The 23,592-nt window shown below is 35.4% G+C and overlaps 1 protein-coding gene across 3 annotated transcripts in view; it reads left to right on the forward strand.

The window, feature by feature from the left end:
* The window catches only part of NCKAP1 (NCK associated protein 1), a 117,801-nt gene that overhangs the window by 10,161 nt on the left and 84,048 nt on the right, over positions 1-23,592 (forward strand). For all 3 annotated transcript variants that reach the window (XM_047870682.1, XM_047870684.1, XM_047870683.1), the window contains exon 2: positions 9,622-9,732. In XM_047870682.1, the coding sequence (XP_047726638.1) occupies positions 9,622-9,732 (111 nt within the window). The remainder of the gene's footprint in view (positions 1-9,621; positions 9,733-23,592) is intronic.

Consider the following 23,592-nt stretch of genomic DNA (forward strand, 5'->3'; position numbering starts at 1 on the left):
ATTTCTGGAATGCTAGTAGACTGCATGTAGACTTTCTACCAGCAAAATCATCTACTGAGTATTTGTTCTCAGCTTCTGTTATGCTTCAAGGTACACTTTTTATTTTCTATGCCATGTTAATCTTCTTGATTCTAACTCTTGAAATCTTAAATAGATACGCCGTTTCTCCTACATCTGTGGAATACTCTTTTTATTTTTTATTTTTAAGTAATCTCTGCAACCAACGTGGGGCTTGAACTCACAACTCTGAGATCAAGAGTTGCATGCTTCACCAACTGAGCCAGCCAGGCACCCCTGTGGAATACTCTTTAATTAACCTTATAAGGTTGAGAATTCAATGAGTTAATTAATATTAAGTGCTAGTGCAGTGCCTGGCACAAGAGTAAGAAATAAATAAGTTTTGGCTATTGTTATCAAACCTATTCCTGGGCCTTGAAACAAAGTGGACCTTTAATAAGTATTTATTTTTTTCCCCTGTTAAATCCACCTCAAGACAACTTCTGGAAATATTTCTTAATTATCCTTTTTAACTACCTGACATTATAGTTTGATATCTACTTACTGCTAATACAGAGTAAGTATTTATATGTATTTCAGAAATGTGTTCTTCAGTAGTCCTTTAAAGAGTAGCTTCTTTAAAACAGTAAAAATATGGTCATATATAATGCTTTTAAAAAAACTATGGAACACCTTTGTTTTATAAATGGAGATGTTTTTCTGTATTGCAAGCTGAAAAATGTTTAATAGCAACAGTGACATAGACCTCTTCTTTTGAATTGAGTAGTAATTAGTAATGCATTTGAATCGTTAAAAATTTTTAAATGTTTCTTTTTGAGAGAGAGAGAGAGAGAGAGAGAGCGAGCGAGCAAGTGGGAGAGGGGTAGAGAGAGAGGGAGACAGAAGTTCTGAAGCAAGCTCCATGCTGACAGCAGAGAGCCTCATGTGGGGCTCAAACCCAGAAACCATGAGATTATTACCTCGAGCCAATGTTGGACAGTTAACTGTGCCACCCAACTGCCCCTATATCATTAAAATTTTTAATTAATTTTGAATTATATAAGACATTGAAATATTTCTTAAGTTTGTGATTTTTCCCAGAACTAGTGCTTAGAAAACAATAAGCATAATTTATATACCTTTAAGGTGGATGTTATTAGCTGTAAATAACAGGTAGTTATTGATAAATTTACATTAATTAAAAAAATTATTTTTTTATTAAATTTTTTTTTTATGTTTATTTATTTTTGAGACAGAGGGAGACAGAATGCGAGCTGGGGAGGGGCAGAGAGAGAGGGAGACACAGAATCCAAAACAGACCCTAGGCTCCGAGCTATCAGCACAGCGCCCGACATGTGGCTCGAACTCATGGACTGCGAGATGATGACCTGAGCCGAAGTTGGATGCTCAACCGACTGAGCCACCCAGGCACCCCTAAAAAACTTTTTTTTAATGTTTGTTTATTTTTGAGAGACAGAGCATGAGTTGGGGGGAAGGCGCACATAGAGACAGGGTGACACAGGATCCGAAGCAGTCTCCAGGCCCTGCTGCCAGCAGGATGCTGCTGGATGCGGGGCTCAAACTCACAAATCGTGAGATCATGACCTGAACTGTAGTTGGATGCTCAATCGACTTGAGTCACTCAGGTGCCCCAATTTATATTAATATTAAAGAAAGCATTTCTAATAATTCCAGTTAACTTTCCTGTGAAGCTTCTTAATCTAAATTTTAGCAGTGAATTGCTTTTTTTTTTTTCACCTGCCCAAGCTCAGAAGTTCAGAGCAGTTTGGTTTGCCAAAATGTAGGTGATATGGACAAGAAAACAAAATAATTGGAAAATTAACCACTAATATGAGAATTTAAGGCTTGTTTTGCTTCTGACAGATTTTCCAGTACTTATTGAAAAATTTCATTGTATTATTTTCATTATTTCTAAAATAAATAAAAGAAGGCTAGGTAAGTTGCTTTACTAGTCCATGATTTTAGGTGATGTTCATTCTTCCTCTAGGCTTTAATGTCAGTTAATTTCCTTGGAGACTCGGGAGAATCTTGGTCCTGTTACGCTTTTAATTGTGCAAAACCTTTAAAAACTCTGACTTTTTTTTATTGAGAAAAAATTCCTGTTTCTATATAAATTGGTAACATTTTGCATTTTTCTATTCTTCCCTTACATATTCAGATGGGGCTGGTTTCTTTCCTGTACTCTCACAAATAGTATTCTCACTCTGATCTCTGGGATTTTATTCATTTTATTTATTTTTAAGATTTTTTTTTTTATGTTTTATTTTTGAGAGAGAGCATGAGTGGGGGAGGGGCAGAGAATCTGAAGCAGCTCTAGGCTGTGAGCTGTCAGCACAGAGCTCGACATGGGGCTTAAACCCACAGACCATGAGATCATGACCTGAGCTGAAGTCAGATGCTTAACCAACTGAGCCACCCAGGCACCCCTGTTCATATTTTTTAATTAAATTATTGAATTTATTTTATTTTTTTAAAAAGTTCATTTATTTTGAGAGAGAGAGTGGCAGAGGGGCAGAGAGAGAGGAAGAGAGAGAATCCTAAGCAGGCTCAGCACTGTTGGCACAGAGCCCCCCTCCATGCTCCATCTCTCATGATTCTGGCTCAGGTCTTGATTTCATGGTTTGTGAAATTGAGCAAGGGGCTCTGGGTGGATAGCAAGAAGCCGGCTTGGGATTCTCTTTCTCTCTGCTCCTCCCTGACTTGTACTTTCCCTGTCTCTCCTAAAATTAATAAACGTTAAGAGTCGGACACTTAACCAGGTGAGCCAGCCAGGTGCCTGTAAGTTACTATATTTAAAAAATTGGTTTGTTCTATAGTTTTTTGGCAAAGGAATGTGTTTTACTGCTGACTTAGATAGACTAGGACTTAAAAAATAAAACTGATCGAACTAAGCAGGTTTTTCCTTTGATAGTAATTACTCCAATGAAAGTTTTGAGCAGTGAGGTAGTGAAAGAATGGAGCATGTTTTTTTACTTTTTGTGTTTTTAAAAATTTTTTTTAATTAAGCATTTTTAGTGCTTTGGAATCTTTGGGTCCTCAACAGCTAATAGTTGTAAAACCTTAATTTTTCTGAAGCTCCTTTCCTCTCCGTTGAGTGATGGGTTAGACACTTTCTAAAGCATAGATGTTTTACACACAACAGGTGCCCAGTAAATGTTCTCTTTATTCCCTACCCTTGTTGTTGTTTTCTTTTTTCTTTTAAAAAATTTTTTTAGGGGCGCCTGGGTGGCACAGTCGGTTGAGCGTCCAACTTCAGCCAGGTCACGATCTCGCGGTCCGGGAGTTCGAGCCCCGCGTCGGGCTCTGGGCTGATGGCTCGGAGCCTGGAGCCTGTTTCCAATTCTGTGTCTCCCTCTCTCTCTGCCCCTCCCCCGTTCATGCTCTGTCTCTCTCTGTCCCAAAAATAAATAAAAAACGTTGAAAAAAAAATTAAAAATTTTTTTTAATGTTTATTTATATTTGAGAGAAAGACAGAGTGTGAGTGGGGGAGGGGGCAGAGAGAGAGAGAGGGAGACATAGAATTTGAAGCAGGCTTCAGGCTTTGAGCTGTTAGCCCGGAGCCCAATGTGGGGCTTGAACTCACAAATTGCAAGAACACGACCTGAGCCAAAGTCATATGCTTAACTGAGCCACCCAGGCGCCCCTGTTTTCTGCTTTCTTGATTGTCGCATAATCTCTTATGAATAGAGGACTATTTCTATCTGTATTTGATTTTTTTAACATAAGTTCTTGAAAAAACATGTAGCACTAATCACATAAAATTAATCTATGTTATGTAATCTTATGTTGTGACAGCCTAAGAAAGGGACTTGGAAGGGGTTTTGGTGGTAGATTGGCAGAAATATTTGTTTTAAGGTTTACTTTATTTTTTTTTATTTTTTTATTTTTTTAAATTTTTTTTCAACGTTTTATTTATTTTTGGGACAGAGAGAGACAGAGCATGAACGGGGGAGGGGCAGAGAGAGAGGGAGACACAGAATCGGAAACAGGCTCCAGGCTCTGAGCCATCAGCCCTGAGCCTGACGCGGGGCTCGAACTCACAGACCGCGAGATCGTGACCTGGTTGAAGTCGGACGCTTAACCGACTGCGCCACCCAGGCGCCCCTAAGGTTTACTTTAAAATCACATAAAGTTTGGTCTTGAGGTTTCCAGTGAAGGATGTTTACTTTTTGGCATGAGTAAAATATTATGTGGTTTTCTAAAACATCTTTGTTCTTTATTTTTGGTAATAAATATTATATTTGTATTTTGTGAAAAAAATGAACTTGGAGATGTCGATTGAAATACTGACCTAGAATTGGTTACATAGAAAATCTTAACTTTGATAATTGGGAACTCACTATAGATATTGATGTGTTTTGGGAAGTTTTATTTTAAGAAATAGAAGATGATTATTTAGAACTTAATTATTAAGTGCTTATGTACCAGGCACTGGCATAAGCACTTTATTTGCATTTTGTCTTTTAAAAATCTGTACAATCTACCCTGTTAAGTAGGTAATATTAGTACCCTTCATTTGTGGATTATAGAACCGAAGTTCAGAGATTAAACAACTTGCCAGGGAGTCATATGGGCTGTGCTCTTTGACTCAGAGACAGATTTCTTAGTTATTATATTTAAGTATTCCCTTTAACACTAGTGCAATTTTATCTGTCACATTATATAGTAATAACTTAAATAAAATATAAAAAAAATTCAAAAAACCTAAGGGGCACCTGGGTGACTCAGTTGGTTGAGCGTCCGACTTCGGCTCAGGTCATCATCTCGCAATTTGTGAGTTCGAGCCCTGCATCGGGCTCTGTGCTGACAGCTCAGAGCCTGGAGCTCCCTTTGGATTCTGTGTCTCCTTCTCTCTCTGCCCCTCCCCCACTTGTGCTCTGTCTCTCTCTATCAAAAATAAATATTAAAAAAAATTTATATAGTCATAACCTTGTTGAATTTAAAGATAAGTAGAATATTCATAGAAAATAAAATTTCAATTGTGAGAACTGGAAGTTTAAGTATATAAATATTTAAATTTGCTTTAGATCTTCTGGAATTTTAAATTACAGTATTTTAGGGGCGCCTGGGTGGCGCAGTCGGTTAAGCGTCCGACTTCAGCCAGGTCACGATCTCCCGGTCCGGGAGTTCGAGCCCCGCGTCGGGCTCTGGGCTGATGGCTCAGAGCCTGGAGCCTGTTTCCGATTCTGTGTCTCCCTCTCTCTCTGCCCCTCCCCCATTCATGCTCTGTCTCTCTCTGTCCCAAAAATAAATAAACGTTGAAAAAAAAATTAAAAAAAAAATTACAGTATTTTATGCATTATGAAAGCATGGTAAGTCAAGATAAACAAGATTTTGGAGTGGGTTTTTTTTTTTTTTTAATTCTGTGGTTCAGATATAGTGTCCTTTTTCTCTAGTGAAGTAGCTCTTTTAGCCAATTAAGCAAAAAAAAAAAAAAATTTTTTTTTTCAGTAGGGCTATAAGTTCAGTTATTTAGATGTAATTTTGCCCTGTACTCACCTTTTCCTTCTTTCTTTTTCTTTTTTGGTGTGTGTGGCATGGTAGAAGTATTCAACAGTTTTATTTAATTTAATTGGTAATTTGTTAAATCTTTTGATTCAGTCTTTATGGTAAGCCTTTTTGATATGTATTACTGTAAAATGTGTTAATAACTAAGTACAGTAGTATACGTCATTTTCTTAAATGTGCCACTTCAAAGGATGATACTTTTGAGAGTGAAAGATTAATTTTGTGTAATATTGTAGTTGTAGGATGAGGTAGAGTTTCATAGGTACCAACTGCAGACAGTGTTTTTGAAATACAGGTTGTTATTTTATGATATCTTTGTCCTCCATATCCTGAAAATGAAATGTGCTGAGTTAGGGTGGGGAAGAAGAAGATTAATTTTTATAAACTGAGACAGCTGTTTACTTGGAATTTTGCTATACTGTTTTGGTATAGTAGGAAATCCCCCCCCCCCTTTTTTTTTAATGTTTATTTATTTTGAGAAAGAGCAGGCAAGCAGGGGAGGAGCAGAGAGAGAATCCCAAGCAGGCTTCATGCTGTCAGCACAGAGCCTGATGTGGGACTTGAACCTTAGGAATCACGAGATCATGACTTCAGCAGAAGTCCGTCGCTTAACCAACTGAGCCATCCAGGCGCCCAAGTAGGAAATCCTTTTTTAAAAAATCTTCATTTTTGAGAGAGAGAGAGAGTGAATGGGGGAGGGAGACAGAGGATCTGAAGCAGGCTCCGTGCTGACAGCAGAGAGCCCAATGCAGGGCTCAAACTTATGAACCGTGAGATCATGACCTGAGCCAAAGTCAGATGCTTAACTGACTGAGCCATCTAGGCACCCTAGTAGGAAATCCTTTTTAACTGAATTATTAAGTACGGCTTTTTGTTAGATGTATTTATTTACTTAGATGTTAGCTTTTAGTCAGGTCATTGTTTTTTTCTTGTACTTTTTTTTCCTTTGCTTGAGTTTTCCTTACACAGTGTCTCTGTTGGTATTTGAGTAAATCAAGCAGGTTGATTTCAGAAAAAATAAAATAAGGTCTAGTACTTTTGTATAGTACCTATGAACCCTGTATGTTTTATTGGCATTTCTGAGTGCTTGTGGTATGCTAATTATCTGTAAATTGCATGCATGCACACACACATACACACACAGATATTCATGTAATGGGGCTAAAGACTTTATAGGGTAAATTGCATTTATTATCAACCTATGTAACAGATGGAAAAACTGAGGCATAGAGGAGTAAAATCACTTGCTTATGGTTATGCAGCTAGGAAGTGATGGAGCTAGGATTTGAATATCTTGGAAATCATGTTCTTAACTATTAGGTTAAACTGTAAAAGTACAACAAATTTGGTATTTAGACATAGGGCAAATGAAGGAAATATGTGATTAGAAGAGGGAATTGTAGTCATTTCTAGTTCCATATACTATGATAAATACTGTTTTGCAATTACTATTCATGAAACTTTTACTTGAGTATTTATAATTATTGTAGCTGTTATTGACAACAACGAGCATTTTTAGAGCATTTTAGAGCACTTATGTGTCAGTCCTTCAGCTAAATATTGTACACAGTTTATCTCTTTTATAATCCTCATAATGAATGTATGAGGTAAGTACTAACTTCCTCATTTAAGCATGAAGAAACTGAGACTGGGAGATATTTTGTAATATATTCAAGTCCTATGGATTGTAAGTGGTGAAGATTAAAACCCAGTAAGTTTTAGAGTCTGTGTTCTGTCTCCCACTATCGTATGTTTAGCTATGGCTCATTGAGCAGGGTGGAAAAAGGTAAATCAATTCCAAGGAAAGATTATACAACCATTTATTTTTCCACTGAAATGAAATTCCATTCTTTTAGTTTTTAGAGGGAGAAGGAAGAGTTCCTCTTATATATACGTGCTCACCTGAGCACGTATATATGTGAGCATACATATATGTTAGTTTTCAGATACTTGATTAAATTCTTATACAGTAGAATTTGTGCTCATGGGAAATGAGTATAGTAGTCTATTGTATTTTTGTTATTAGATAGTCACTAATATTGTTAGAATGGATAGTTAAATTTTTAAATATTAGAATATGGAGGGTAAAACATTTCATTAAAAAACTGAATGTAATAAAAAAATAAACTGAATGTAATTTGGAATCACTTTAGGATTCTGCACCACCTCAGGCAATATTTAGGAAACTTGATTTTCATTGTATCATTGGTGTAAGGAAATGCTAATCTAGGTATTTCTGTTTGGACAGAATTTTAGTATGTGGTTCTTAGTTATTATATAGCATAATTTTTTGGGGGAGGTGGACTAATTAACAAATTAGTTTATGTGCAATAAATGATGGTCTACTCTGAAGAAAAGTCAGATATATTTTAGTATTTATGATGTTGAAGTAGAATTTGCATAGTTGCCTTGTGTGAATCTCGTGAAGGGCTATGAAGTTCTAAATTTCTTAAATTAATTTTGCTTTATCTGCTTATGTTTGAGAATTAAGAGCATTCTTAATGCATTCCTATTTCCATTTGGAAAATACAGGAATGTTTGCATTGATTTTTATACTTTGACTTGGAAGGGAGTTAGGTGATTTTTGAAAAATAGTTTCAATTTGGGCTGAAGTGCAAAAGTCATCCAATAACAATTTACTTTTATTCTTGGCTACCGTTTCTTTTTAAGGTATGTAAAATTTCACTGACGATTTTGCTCCTGTTTTTATAGTTGCATGTAGTCTTCATTTTTCCTTCTAGTATTATTTTAAGTTGATTTAGAAAGAGCACCAAGAAACTGACATGGTTGTACACTTACACAGTAGTATTTAAATATATATGAATAGTGTAAACTCTATAAAATCTATTGTATACTAAACTCGCTACTTAGAATACCTTTAAAATTGTAGCACCATATAGTTCTAATCTTGTTTTGTTATTCATAGTCTACGGTGCATAAGTTCTCTACTGAAACGTATGTCATAGTTTGACAATCATTGTTTACACGTAATTTTCTCTCTTTTTATTACAATGCTTCCCCAGCAAGGACAAGTTTGGAAGGTTTGCAAAGCTTTTCACCTTCCCTTTGCCCGCTTGCCCGCTTTCAGATCAGTTTCATGTTTCATAACTTCTCTTTCTGCAATTCACAACATAGCCATAGTAAAAGATGAAAAAAAACCATTAAATTGCAATATGATATTTCCTCACACATAGTAGAGAGATAAAACTTTTCAAAGGACACATTAAAAAAAATGCAATGAGAAGTTAAATAGCAATGTTATAGTTTAATTCCCTAAGAAATAACATCTCACTAGCAAGCAGTTAGTTAAATGTCGCATAACGAACCACTGAATAGTACTGATTATATTCTGTATTGCTAATAGTTCAGATAAAAAGTTCTTTCTAATGCTTACATTTGTATAATGCTTTACAGTTTACTACAGAGAATGCTATATGGCTGATGTGGTCAAAATGTAAACATTCCCATTTATTCTGTGCTTACGAGATCTAGAACAGATACAGATTCATTGTTTGACGTGCTGCCGGTATGATGGAAAAATACTGTTGTGACTCAGGTGTTCAGAGGAACAGGTTACACACTTGAGTACTATAAAGACAATTTTAGCAGCTTCCAGTTCGTTTGAACTAGGGCTCTTGTATTAAAATGTTTAAAATGAATGAGGAAAACATTTTGGAAAAGACATTTAAACATAAGCTTTTATTTTATAACACTTAGAAAGAAACATTTCCAGTACTCTTCTGAATATTTAATTTTGTAATAATTTATTAGCTTCAGATGAATACAATTCTACCTCAAACCAAGACTTTTTTTTTTCTTTTTCTTTTTTTCTTTAGGTTTGAGCTTTTTTCTTCACTGCTGTTCTGCGCTAACTGCTTTGAAACTTTCCATGCATTTTTTTCAGTAGAAGAACATCTCTGTACTGTCTCCCATTGCATATTTCAGCTGTGACAATCCCTGCACTTTGCCTATTCATTTTATCACCTGCTCACCAAAAACAATAAATATCTCTAATTTCTGATTACAGATTTGCTATTAGTTAGTTGGTTTTAGAACAAGGATGCATTTCACTTTTTTATTACTGTTGTTTTATAGGCATGTGGAGATCCCAAGGCAAAACCATCCTACCTTATTGACAAAAATCTGGAATCTGCTGTGAAATTCATAGTCAGAAAGTTCCCTGCTGTAGAAACTCGCAACAACAATGTAAGTCATAGAAATTTTTGTGCTACTTGATTTTAACCATCAGTAGGGAAAGTAATGGTTAGATTAATACTTGAAATAGTTCTTATTTGTCTAACTCTTTATATTTTGGTATACCAATTATGTACATTGATGAATGACTTTCAGAGACACAGACACTATTCTTATCTTTAAAACTGGGAAAAATGACTGAAATATGTCACCGTTTTATCATACAAAACATAAGATGTTAATTTCTTACACACTTCTTCACTTTCAAGTTGCAACAGAAAGTAAGGTAATAGATATGTTTATGTTCCAGATATATGCATGACTAGTTGGGGAGTTTTTCCTAATAATCATACACTATTTTGAAATTAGTAAATGTCATAGAGCTTGTATTGTTTTTAGTAATTAGCTATATTTAGTTATAAAATATATGTTTCTTTAATATTTTTACATTTGAGAAAACTGTTTCTGAAAAATAATATAACTAGGTGATGTTGTAGGATCTTTATTTTTCCATATTACTTTCTTCAGATGGGGTAGTTTTTCTTAGTATATCAAAATATAATCATATTCAGAGTTTACATAATCCTGATATGTTTACATAATCCTTTGGTAGTTCTTTATAATAATTTCTATAAAAACTAATTTTAGAAAATTAGAGCTAATTTTTATTTTACCATGTTCTTTCCATATAAATTTTGTTGACTTGGAATCTTTCTACATGTCTTCTCTTTTTAAATATTTTTCTTTGGTAGTCTTGTGTTATAATCTTTGCTCTCTTTTTCTTTATGTACAAACTTTGTATGGAAATTTCCTCTTACATATGGTCTTCCTACTTTTGAGAAACTGTTTAAAAAACTTTGTCATCTTTTAGTTTCCTTAAATCCTATATTTTTATTGAAGATTCATATTTAACTTACTGATATCACCTTTACTTAAAAATATTTTAATGTAGAGGGAAAATCCCAGTCAGAAGTAATAAAGTCTGGTTAAAGTCTCTGTTTCTTGTGAGTACAGGTTAGTAGAGGTCTTTCTTTGTTTCATAGAATATGTTTTGTAATTGGTATATTAAGGTATCACAACTAGTTGCTGATTACAAATGGGTGATTCAAAGTACACACTTTTTAAGAACAGTATTATTTGTGTGGAGACTCTTTTTAGTTATTGACATTAATTAGCTGACTTATCTGAGAAATAATATACTCAGAATGAGAGAGGGTTTATGAGAATCGTTTTACATTTAGTTTCATATACACTTCTGTTTCTCCTGGCTTATAAAATCTCTGTGATATGAGCTCTTCAGAGAATCATTTAAGTTTAATTTGTGTGTGTGTGTGTGTGTGTGTGTGTGTGTGTGTGTGTGTGTAAATGTCCATGTGAGAATAAGCATAGTTCCTAAATATGAGGTCTCTTCTTAGAAAATTAGCAAGATCTGATTAATTACAGTTTTCATAACAGTAACATATTTTGATAAAGAGTAAATTAAGAGTCTTTGCTCCTTGATTTGTGGGGTAAACTTTATAATAATGCTGCTGTTTCTTGTTTTTTCTAATATTTGTACTTCCCTTCTCAACTTTTGCAGCACAAAGTTGTTTTTTTTAAGTAATAGCTTTATTATGGTACAATTCACATATATACAGTTTACTCATTTAAAGTATACAATTCAGTGAGTTTTTAATACATCCACAGAGTTGTGTGTCTAGTTCCACAATTTTAGAACATTTTCATCACCCCAAAAAGAAACCCCAGACCCATTAGCATTCACACCTGCCAATCCCCCATCCCTATGTGAACACTGATCTACTTTCTGTATGCCTGTTTTGGAGATTTCATATAAATAGAATCCTATAACATGGTCTTTTGTGACTGGCTTTTCTTTTAGCATAATGTTTTCAAGGTTTATCCAAGTTGTAGCATGTATCAGTACTTCATTTCTTTTTATTGCCAAAAAAAATTCCGTTTTGTGGCTATAACATTTTATTTATCCATCCATCAATTGACAGATGATTGGATTGTTTCTACTTTTCTTACTATTATGAATAATGCTGCAATGAACATTTGTGTAAAAGTTTTTGTGTGAACTTATGTATACTTTGAAGTAGAATTACTGGGTCATGTGGTAATTTTTTGTTTAACCTATAAAATCAGTTGGATATTGTTGGATATTACTAATGCTGCTTGTAGAATTTACTTTGGTTGTTTTGTGCAAAGTCTTAGTTTTGTGATATGGCCTTTACAACTATCTCATGTAATGCTATTGTATTGTTTTTTGCCTACTGAAGTATTATATACTGGGTATTTATGAGGTTTTATGATCTCAGTTTTGATAAATCCTGGTGAGAAGTTCCTAGCCAACTTGGGTTAGGAAATGACAAATGAGTGCCACTTTGTTATTATTTTTTAATTTCATGGAAGTAGTTAATGGAGGTGTCAGGACTGGGAATGGCAGTAGCATCTGGGAATGATGGAAACTTGCAGATTTCTGGGTGCTAAGTAACCTGAAAAAAATATATTGATACCATGGTTGGGTTTTTTTTCCTTCTTATTCCTGGTCTTTGGGTCACTATATAAATATGTATCACAGAGCATGCTTACTTTATCTCAGAAATCAGGGAGAATTCTTGGTAAGCACTAACTTGTCCCCAGTTTTAGAAAAGGCAGACAAAAATACTGTTTTGGTGAAAAATTAAGCACAAATTTTATTTTGAAGTTTCTGAAAGTAGATTCCTACAAAAAGGCTACCTGTGTGCTGATAGATAACCTGGTTATCTGGTATTCTAACAAAGGGAGGACACTGCTAAACAGATACAGCCAGATTGATTCCTAACATAGCCTCAGCAATGATGTTGGGTTCTGTTGAGTCAGTTTTGCTGTCTTGCTTGGACTCTTTTGTGACCAGTTAGAAACTTTTGTACTCTTCCAGTTCTGGATTTAAGGAAAGTCTGGGCCAAAGGATGTCATGTTTTGTTTTGTTTTGTTTTGTTTCCCTGAGTTATGATGTTGAACTAAATGTGCCCGTAAGCTTCAAAGTAGGCTGATTAAGTAAAATTCAAATGAATAAAAGTTTTGTAACTATAGTAGCACTTACTAAGTGTCTAATATGTGCCAGGCTATTTTAATAGAGTTAATAGATTTTTAAATTTATTTTTAGGTTAAGGAAAGCATTTCTGAGCAGAGAGATTGTCTAATTTGTAACATGATAATCTAGTATTTTGAAAGGGTGACTGCAAGTGAATGTAAAATTGGTTTCCCAGAAGTTTCTTCTGAGTATATAGAGGGAAATTTGTTATTTTCCTGGGTAAAGAAAATAGTAGAAATTCCATATTTTAACAGGTAGAAATTGTTTTGTCCAAGAAATTCTAAGGAGCATTTTAAGGAAATGATCATGTTTATGTATGTGAAGACACTTCTTATGAAATGTTTCCTAAAATATTTCAAACTTTATTTACCCCTTTTGTTCTTGTGTTGTATTTCCATCTAAAAGCTAGTTTGTTTTTTAAAACAGTTTAAATATCTGACACAACAATGTCATTATAGGATTTGCCTACTTACCTACATTTTAGTATAAAATTTTGGATTTGATTCCCAAATTAATGACAAAATGATATGTGTATGTTGAATTAAGTCTTAATTCCCTAAGAGTGAAGACCTTGTTAGTGAGGAGAGTGCCACAAGAATAATATAAGGGATTCTAGATTGAGAAACAGGCCATTATTGAAATAATTTGAAAATTAAGTTTTCAAACTTAGAGGAGTATTTTGTGTTATGTGTTAACTTTTTTCTTATTAATTTTTTTTTTCAACGTTTATTTATTTTTGGGACAAAGAGAGACAGAGCATGAACGGGGGAGGGGCAGAGAGAGAGGGAGACACAGAATCGGAAACAGGCTCCAGGCTCTGAGCCATCAGCCCAGAGCCCGACACGGGGCTTGAACTCACAGACCACGAGATCGTGACCTGGCTGAAGTCGGACGCTTAACCGACTGCGCCACCCAGGCGCCCCATGTGTTAACTTTTTTCTTAAGGAACACAGTATTACAGGATATTATGGAATAAATTAAATATTTTAAGTAGCTTGCAAGGTTACTCAAGTAAAGACAAAATAAAGCAACTCTAATGTTAGTTGTGTGACAGCATTAGAATCTGTTTTTAAATAACTTTTTATCCCTAGTGCTTGGTACATAAGAGACAGTAAATAAATGTTTGAATGAGTGAATAAGATTTCTTTTATTCAATCATTATTTAAAATTTATGTCAGAACTCAAACTTACCAATAAATTTTTAACTTCATTATGTTGTTAGCTAAAAATTTACTATCCTTTTTAGTGGAGCTACACAGATCCATCTCATTAATGATACTACTGAGAGTAAACTGGAATGAGTCCCAGCTTCTTAAAAACATAAATGTGTTTTGGGAGTGGGCTGGTGGACTTGAGGACAGATGTAGGGAAACCCTGACACATGCAGTGTGATTTAGTTAGTAGAAGGAAGAGGTGAGGAAATTTACTTGTTTCTAGCTTGTCTTGTCTTGGCTTCCATTATGATGTGGTAGTATACTGGTTATGAGGATGGGCTTTAGAGTCAGTGAAATAGAATTTGAGTTCTGGTCTTTCCGCTTATTAGCTGAATGATTTGGGATAAGGTGTTTCACATCTTAAAGCCTCTTTGTTATTCTCTCTAAAATGATGATAATACCAATCTCAAGAAGCAGTTTAATATCTCCTACAGTACTTCACAGATTTGTGTGACAAATTGCTTTTGAAAAATGGAAGCTGTTATTTATATTACCCCTCTGACTTTTTGGTCTGCTTCACTGCCTTTTCTTCTAGCTGCCCTTTAAATGTGGGTAATTCTAAATGACTCCTTCCCACCCCACCCCCAGCAGTATCTATGTATGAAAACTTTCTTTTGCATTGCTTCAACTAAGTAATCTACTCTCTTCTGTTTTCTGTGTTCTGAAATTCTAGGTCTGATTCCAGCTACCCTTTGGACAGCTGCACAAGTTAAATAATAGCAAACTTTGTATCCAGTATTGAACACATGATTATTCCCCATTTTGTTTCTCTTCTATGTTTTCTGCCTTGAGCCATTATCTTCCACTTGGTTATCTAAACTAGAATTTTTAGATTCCCCTTTGGCTTTTATAAAATGTCAAGTTGGTGATTTAGAGCTCGTCATTTTTAATACTTGTCAGTTTCAATAATGTCTTGAATTTATCCCCTTCAGGTCCGAGTCTCCTGCTGGGACAAATGCTGTGATAATCCAAACACTGCTTTTCTTGCCATTCCAGTCTCTCCTCCTATTGCCACTCCCCATTCCCCACACTAGAGAGGCCAAACAGAACACTAATCTGTTTCTTTGTGGTAACTCCCATCTCTGTTTTCCTGCCCTAAGCACTCATCATTGAATTCTGTTGACTAGGATGTAGTAAGCCAGCAAGAAATACTTTGGTTTTAAAAGGAATTATTATATAATAAGATAATATAACAAGATTTGGAGGATATATTTTGTCATTAGTCAATATGTCTCTCTGTATATCTGTATAAATACCCTAATGTAAACTTAAATATTTGGTTTTGACCAAGTAAACTGTGCCAGAATTGAAAGAATTTTAATACAATGAGAACTAACTAAAGTGTCTATTCTTTTAAAAAGGTATCATCAATATTCATTTAATATCTCTTCTACATGTAATAGTCTTTAATTCTAACTTGAATAAACAGAATAAATAGAAGAATGAACCCCTCATTAAAGATACAAGTAAGCCATGCTTTGATATATTTGAAAAGTATTTGAAATAGGTTAAGTGCTGGCAGGGAATTGCATTAGCACTAATGACCTACTTAAACTGGTTTAAATTTCCTTTTAGTTTATACCTAAATAACATAAATTCATGGTAATGAGCCAAATAGTTCGGAAGAATTTAAGATGAAAAGTGGGTGTATCTCCTACCCACTATTTCCCACCCTAGTCATATTTCTCAGAAGGAACGTCTTATAAGTAATATGCTTGTTCTTTTATAAATTCATTTGCCAGTGTTAGACAATGCCTATTATAAATTCTCTTCTACAGAAGATGATAATTGAGCTCATTCGATTTCTTGCTCCTTACTTACTCTCCCTTCTTCTTGATATTTGATAGTTTTGTTGTTAATATTTTTGGATCATTGGTTACTTCCTTTTTGAACTTCACATAGTACAGTTCTCTGTTTTTATGCCCTCACCCTTGGTCATTTATACTTTAATGCTGTCAAAATTGTTTGTGCTTTCTTTTGTTTATGAAACCATAAAATGTTCTGAGACTGATTTCTGTGCTGATTCCAAAAATTACCTAGTAAAGACCTGAGTGCTTAGTTTGTATTCTTCATTCCATTGTCACATTGGACTTAAAATAATTTATTTATGTTTATATCTATAATATATTTAGCATTAAAGTAAAATGGATTCTTTCATCCAGAATTATTTTGTAGTTAAATTTGTTTCATAGGTATATCATGATTTCTGGACTTACAGTTATGTGCCTTGATAGAATTCTTAAAATTTATCCATCCTGATAATCATATCACCTATGTAAGCTTTCCTTTTTGTATGGAGCCCACTCTTCTATAACCTGCTGTCTTCTGACTCTTCTGTGGACAGTTTGCTTACGTCTGCTGCAAAGCTTTCATCTTGGGACATCTTCTCTTTGTTGTCCCAAGTATAATGGTTTTTACCTGGGCTTTTATATGAAGTTTTCACAGAATTTGGGAATCCCCTGATACTGTGTACAGAATTTGAATGTGAGTGTATTTTTTGGCTTTCATTGTATTCTCAGGGTTGATTCCTATGATCCCAAAACACATGTGCTTTGAAATCACTTTATTTTGTGAATTTTGTGTACTATATATTCTAATTATACTAAACTCTAATCATAACCTCTTCAGCCCATTGATGCTCTCTGTTTTCCTACAAATGAGACTGCTAATGAGCATTATACTGGGGTTTTCCCCATGGAGATGCATTCCTGGCATTTGCAATCATCTTTCTATTTTCCTCAAATTTCTTAGTTATATCCTGCCCTTAGTGATAGTTTTTTAGCTATGTTCCAAACTGTTCCTTTGGCTGCAATGTTGGTTATGATGCCCTTCCTAATAACAGGATATTACCAATATGTAATCACTTGTTGATCTTTAATTTTTATTTTCTTGGTTATTTGTTTGAAGGGAGCTTCAGCTACTTTTAGCCTGGTACCCTTTGAGCACCGTTAGTATGGTTTCTTTCTGTTTATCATGGCTGCCCTGGTCTTACCTTTTGTCAGATCAAAAAATTTTTGCTAAGATGCAGAGTAAAAGGCGACAAAAGAAACTATAGTGGAGTAAATAAGAGATGTTGCAAAAACACTTACTCTTCTTTATTCTTCTTCCTAGCAGTCATCTTGGGCTAAAAATGTTTTAAATATGTATACTAATGGTCTTTAGCCAAAAATAAATAGGATAGTATACGGTGTTAGTCCTCTGTGTAGTGTTAGATAGAATGCAGAACATGGGAAAATATATTTAAGTGCTTTTTTAAAAATGTTTATTTATTATTTTAAACAACATTTTTTTAATGTTTGTTTATTTTTGAGACAGAGAATGAGACAGAGTGTGAGTGGGGGAGGGCCAGAGAAAGGGAGACACAGAATCGGAAGCAGGCTCCAGGCTCTGAGCTTTCAGCACAGAGCCTGACGTGGGGCTCAAACCATGAACCGTGAGAATATGACCTGAGCCGAAATCGGACGCCCAACCGACTGAGCCACCCAGGCGCCCCAATGTTTATTTTTGAGAGAGAGAGAAAGAGAGAGAGACACCGACTGAGTGCGAGCAGGGAAGGGGCAGACAGAGAGGGAGACACAGAATCTGAAGCAGGCTGCAGGCTCTGAGCTATCAGCACAGAGCCCAACGTGGGGCTCGAACTCATGGACCGTGGGATCATGACCTGAGCCAAAGTCAGACACTTAACTGACTGAGCCACCCAGACGCCCCTAAGTGCTTATTTTTTAAGGAGTATTTTATTTTGGGAGAGTATGTGTATACTTTCATGGCACAAATTGGCCATGCTTTCCTTAGCCTTGAGGTCTATGTTTATGCTGTTTTCACTATATGGAAAAATACTTGCCTCCCATATTCTTTCATTAGGCTAACTTCTACTTGTCTTTTGGGTTTATCCTCAGATGTCACCATTTCAGAGAAACTTTCTTTAACCCTTTCAAGTTAGGTTAAGTGCTGCATGTATAGTTCCCTCCATTTATCATTCATTCACTTATTTAAAACATTTGTTGAGTGCTATCTGCATAGTCCTGTTATGGGAGAGGGGATCCAGCAGTGAATAACTAAATCAAATTACAGTTCTTGTAGAGCTTACGTTCTTTTGGATAAAGAGAGACAAAAAAAGAATATGAATGTAATATCAGGTAGAGATGAGTTTTAAAAAGAACAAAACAGAGTGATAGTGGGGAGATACTTACTTAAGGTGACCAGGGAATGCCATACTGAGGAGAAGGATATTTGCAGTCATTGAGATTAGAGCTGATAGTGGCTTGGGCCAGAATGGTAGAGGTGAGAAATGTTCAGATTCTGAATTACTTTGAAGATAGCCATGAAATGTTCAGATTCTGAAAATGTATTTTGAAGATAGAGTCTACAGTAATTTGCTGATCCATTGGTATGGGGTACATGAGACTATGAGAGATGACCCCAAGATTTTGGCTTGAACAGATCTCAAGATTTACTTGGGTAAGGACCCAAGATGAACAGGTTTGGGGTGGGCGCGGGCATAAAAGGGGATAGTACTCAACAACTCAATATTAGATATGTTCAATATGTCTAAATATTAGAAATCTGAGTGGAGATTTTGAGTAGCCAAGTATACGTATTAAGTCTAGAGCACAGGCTAACATGAAACAGAAGTTGAAATGGAATTGAGTGTTTTAAGAGAGAGGGGGAATGGCATAATCATTGAGAATGAGAGAATGAATTGACAGTAAAAATTGGCAGTGAAAATGGTGTCGTGTTGCTACTCAGTTATGGTTTATGGTCATGAATTCAGGTTGAGATCAAGTCAGCATATGTATATGCTTTCTCTTATTGTGGGTTTTATCAGGCAGTCATGATGGAGAAAGAGATAAGGGAGTAATCCAGTGATGGGCCACTCAGTCTTAAAATGGTTAAAAAGGTATTATGGCATGAGAAGGCAAGTGACAGGAAAAAAATGGTAGGGTAAATGGATCGGAGGTGCTTCTGAGTTCCAAGAATTGATGAGGATGTAAGGTATTAGGAGGGTATTACAGGTCTTAAGTGGGAGTTATTCATAGATGCCAGTTTACCTTGTTTCCAAATCTCCCAAGAACAACATATAAACAAAAAGGTCAGGAAGAAGCCAAGAGAGTTTAAGCATAAACTTTATTCCTCTTTACAGGCCTGCAAATTGAGGAAATTTAACATGAGCCACCACACTGTCAATATGTAAGAAAAATAATCCCTGGGAGCCCTCTTTATTTTAGGGTATCCTTTAACTTTCCCCATCTTCCTCACCATCCTCACTACCTTTAGAAGCTCTGACCATTCTTGTGGTCTTTCTCAAACTGGGAAGGGGGAGGAATGTGTGTGTGTGCTTTAAACTTCTTTCTTTTTTTTTAAAAATTTTTTTTTTCAACGTTTATTTATTTTTGGGACAGAGAGAGAGAGACAGAGCATGAATGGGGGAGGGGCAGAGAGAGAGGGAAACACAGAATCGGAAACAGGCTCCAGGCTCTGAGCCATCAGCCCAGAGCCTGACGCGGGGCTCGAACTCACGGACCGCGAGATCGTGACCTGGCTGAAGTCGGACGCTTAACCGACTGCACCACCCAGGCGCCCCAACTTCTTTCATGTTATTACTAGTTGGTGAGGGTCTTTGTCTTGTATTATAAGCATTATAGTGTTTCACCATTTTTGAACCTTGCACCTAGAAGTTAATTGTGGTGTAACCAGCTTTTAAAACTGGATATTTACCTTAAAAAAAAAGGTGAGAGTTACCTGCATACTGACATGTACATCCTTCAGTAGACTATATACTCTTTTAGAGGCAAGGTCATCATTTTATTCACAGTTTTATCCCCAGCTCTTCTCATGATGCCTGATAATATAATAGGTTGGGATGTTTGTTGACTAAATGAATAATATATTTATGAATAAGTAAGTAAAATGTGGTATATCCATTTAATGGGATACTATTCAGCAATTAAAAGGAACACACTACTGATAGATGTTGTAGTATTGATGAACTCCAAAACATTGGGCTAAGTGAAAGAAGTCAGATGCAAAAAGCTACATATTGTGTGGTTCTATTTTATAGGAAATGTCTAGAAAAAGAAAATTTGTTGAGACAGAAAGTAGATCAGTAGTTGCTTGGTTCTGGGGGTAATGGGGTAAGAGTGAGGTTAACTGTAAATAGGCACAAGGGAACTTCTTGGGATAATGGAAATGTTCTAAAACGATAGGGTTGGTGGTTGCACAACTCTAAATTTATGCAAAGTATTTAATTGTTCATTTATCATGGATGAATTTTATGTTATGTAAGCTACCTTTTTTAAGTGATTTATATTTTTATTTTTCAAATGTTTATTTTTGAGAGAGAGAGAGCATGCCACCCAGGCACCCCATAAACTGTATCTTAATAAAGCTATGAAAAACAATTTTCAGCAGCCAGAAGGGGTATTTTATTTTTTATTTTTTATTTTTTTAAGTTTATTTATTTATTTTGAGAGCACGCTTGCGTGAGCTTGAGTGAGAAAGGGGTAGAGAGACGGGGAGAGAAAGAATCCCAAGCAGGCTCCGTGTTGTCAACATGGATCCCCATGTGTGGCTTGAAATCACTAACCACAAGATCATGGCCTTAGCCAAAGTCAGATGCTGAGCCACCCAGGTGGTCCTTGGAAGTATTTCAGAAAAAATGAAATGTATTCAGAAACTGTGAGATCATGACCTTAGCTGAAGTTGAGTGATTAACTGACTGAGCCACCCAGGCATCCAGAGAAATAAAAACTTTAAAAAGTAAATAAGTATAACCATCAAGGACAGTTTAATGTTGACTTATTACCTTGATATGTCAGTAGCACCTGAGGCCATCTTGACATAAATAGTTCGGCATAATTATTGATTATAATGTTGACATCTAATCTGTAAGAAAAGCTTGATTTTTTTCAGTGCCCAGGTTATGAAAGCAAGGTAATCACATATTAGAAAAATAAAAATTATTAAAAATGAATGTGAGGAACTAGCTTCATTTATATTGGAAAATGGTGCCATTATACAAAAATTACATTATCATTAACATAGTATACTACCTTTTATATAAATATGTTACACCAACCTCTCTTTACTCTAGGACCTATAATTAGTGATTTTTCTAGTACTAATGATAAAATTACAGTAGTTCACGAGTTTGTATTAATTTGACCATCCTGTAACCAGAAATCTTAAACTTTCAGGATCTTTTCAGGTGCAACTTAAGGTGCACAGGTGGTGAAATAGAGATTGTTTTAATTTGTGTTACTTATTAGTCTTTGTTTCAGTTACTTAGTACTATATAACAGATGACCCCAAATATTAGCTTAAAACAACAACTTATTTCTTTTTCTGTGGGTTCACTGGGCAGTTCTTGTGTTTGTCTCACCAGCCTTATGTCACAACTACATGTAGCTGGTGGGTTGGCTGGGGGGTGGGCCTAACTGAGATAGCAAGATACTGAGACTTTTCTTTCCTCATGATATATCTGAGGCCTCTTCACACATGGCACTCAAGGGCAGTGTTCCAAAAAGAGCAAAATCAGAAGCTGCAAGGCCTCACGTTAAGAGTGTCATTGCTTCTGCTTTCTGTTGGTCAAAGCAAGTCACAAGGCCAGCTGAGATTGTAAGGGTGGGAAAAGAGAATGCTATTAATGGGAGGAGCAATAAAGTCCTATTACAAAAGTGGTATGCATAAACCTTTAATTTCTTTGCCTTTCTGTTCTTTAAAATATAAAACTTTGTTCTTTGGAATTAATTTAAACAGATGACTAGCAATACAAATTTGAAAAAATTTAATATATAAAATGAGGAGGTTGAATTAGAGGAGTTCTTGGAAGCTATAGTCTGATGAGGCTACAAATAAATACAAGTATTTTCTGAAAAGAAAATAGTTATAGCTTGGCTTGTTCCTATACTACTTTTGTATCATTGTATGGACACTTGAATGTTGAAGTATATCGAAGAGGTGTTTTAAACTTTGATGTCTCATTGACTTCATTTGGCATTTTGCCCTCTTTATGGTCTGTTTCTGTATCTGGAAAGTGAGGATAAAAATATACCTGGATTGGGAAGATAAAAGTTCTGGGGGGGGGGGGGGCGCCTCGGTGGCTTAGTTGGTTAAGCATTGGACTTGACCTCAGCTCAGGTATTGATCTCAGGGTGGTGAGTTCAGGCCCCACACTGGTCTCTGCTGAGCGTGAAGCCTGCTTAAAAAAATAAGATGTTCTGGACACAGATGGGAGTGATAGTTGTACAACAATGTTAGTATATTTTTAAGTGTGAACTACACATTTCAAAATGGCTGAAATTGTTAAAGTAGATTCTGTGTTATGTATATTTTATTGCTGTAAAAAACATGTACCTTGAAGAGTATGAGGATTAGATTCAGTAACAAATTTTAAATACTCAGTCATGCTTAATTACTAGGCAGGTGTTAAGGATACTTCCCTGAAATTTATTTACTACCCTTTGCTCAGAAAAATGCATTTATGAAATACTGACTACCAATAGAATCATTTTGTATATGATAGAAGGAGAATCCTACGAAATGTTATGAACCTTTTTTTTAAAATGAGTACTCTTGGGGCACCTGGCCGGCTCAGTTGGTGGAACCCGCAACTCTTGATCTTGGCATTGTAGGTTTGAGTCCCATGCTGGGTGTAGAGGTTACTTAAAAATAAAATCTTTAAAAAAGTAAAATGAGTACTCTTTGTGCTGATTTGGATTTTCAGGTAATCTTAGATTCGCTTATATTGGATCGAATATGCCATTCTTCTTAGACGCTTCTTGTTTCCTTGTTTTATGCTTTTCTATCCTGGAAGGACATAATAAAATATTTTGCCCAACTTTGGGGATTTATTCCAGGGATTAAATCACCAGTCTGTGTTAGGATACATAAACTCATTTGAGACATGAGTTGATACCTGATATTGCATTAATTTATAATCAGCAATGCAATTTAAAAATTGACTATGATTTTTACATTGAGAATCTTGATGATTGGAAATTAATTGATAGATTAATTGTACATCCTACTATGTGCTGGTATTCTTGATGTTGGAGATATAGCAGAGAGTGTTACAAACCTTCTTGCTCCGTGGATTTAAATTCAAGTTGGGTTTTTAGATAACAAACAGTTAATGGAAATAAACACATACTTTGATTTGGTGATAAGTGGTAGGAAGAAATAAAAAGCAGGATAAGCAGTTAAAGAGCAAGGAGGAAAGGAGACTATTTTATTTTTATGTTTAATATTTTAAAAAAAATTTTAAGCTTATATATAGAGAGAACACGAGTGGGGTAGGGACAGAGAGAGAGAGAGAGAGAGAGAGAGAGAGAGAGAGAGACAGAGAGAGACAGAGAGACAGAGAGAATTCCAAGCAGGCTCCACGCTGTCAGTGCAGAGCCCAGTGTGGGACTCCACTCACGAACTGCGAGATCATGACCCGAGTCAAGATCAAGAGTCAGATGCTTAACCAACTGAGCCACTCATGAGCCCCAAAAGGAGACTGGTTTTTTTTTTTTGAACCAAAAGGTCTCACATGTTTATTACTGAACCAACCTACAGGTGCAGAAGCATCGTAACAGAGAA

This window comes from Prionailurus viverrinus, chromosome C1 (genome assembly GCF_022837055.1).
Source record: "Prionailurus viverrinus isolate Anna chromosome C1, UM_Priviv_1.0, whole genome shotgun sequence".
Classification (NCBI taxonomy): domain Eukaryota; kingdom Metazoa; phylum Chordata; class Mammalia; order Carnivora; family Felidae; genus Prionailurus; species Prionailurus viverrinus.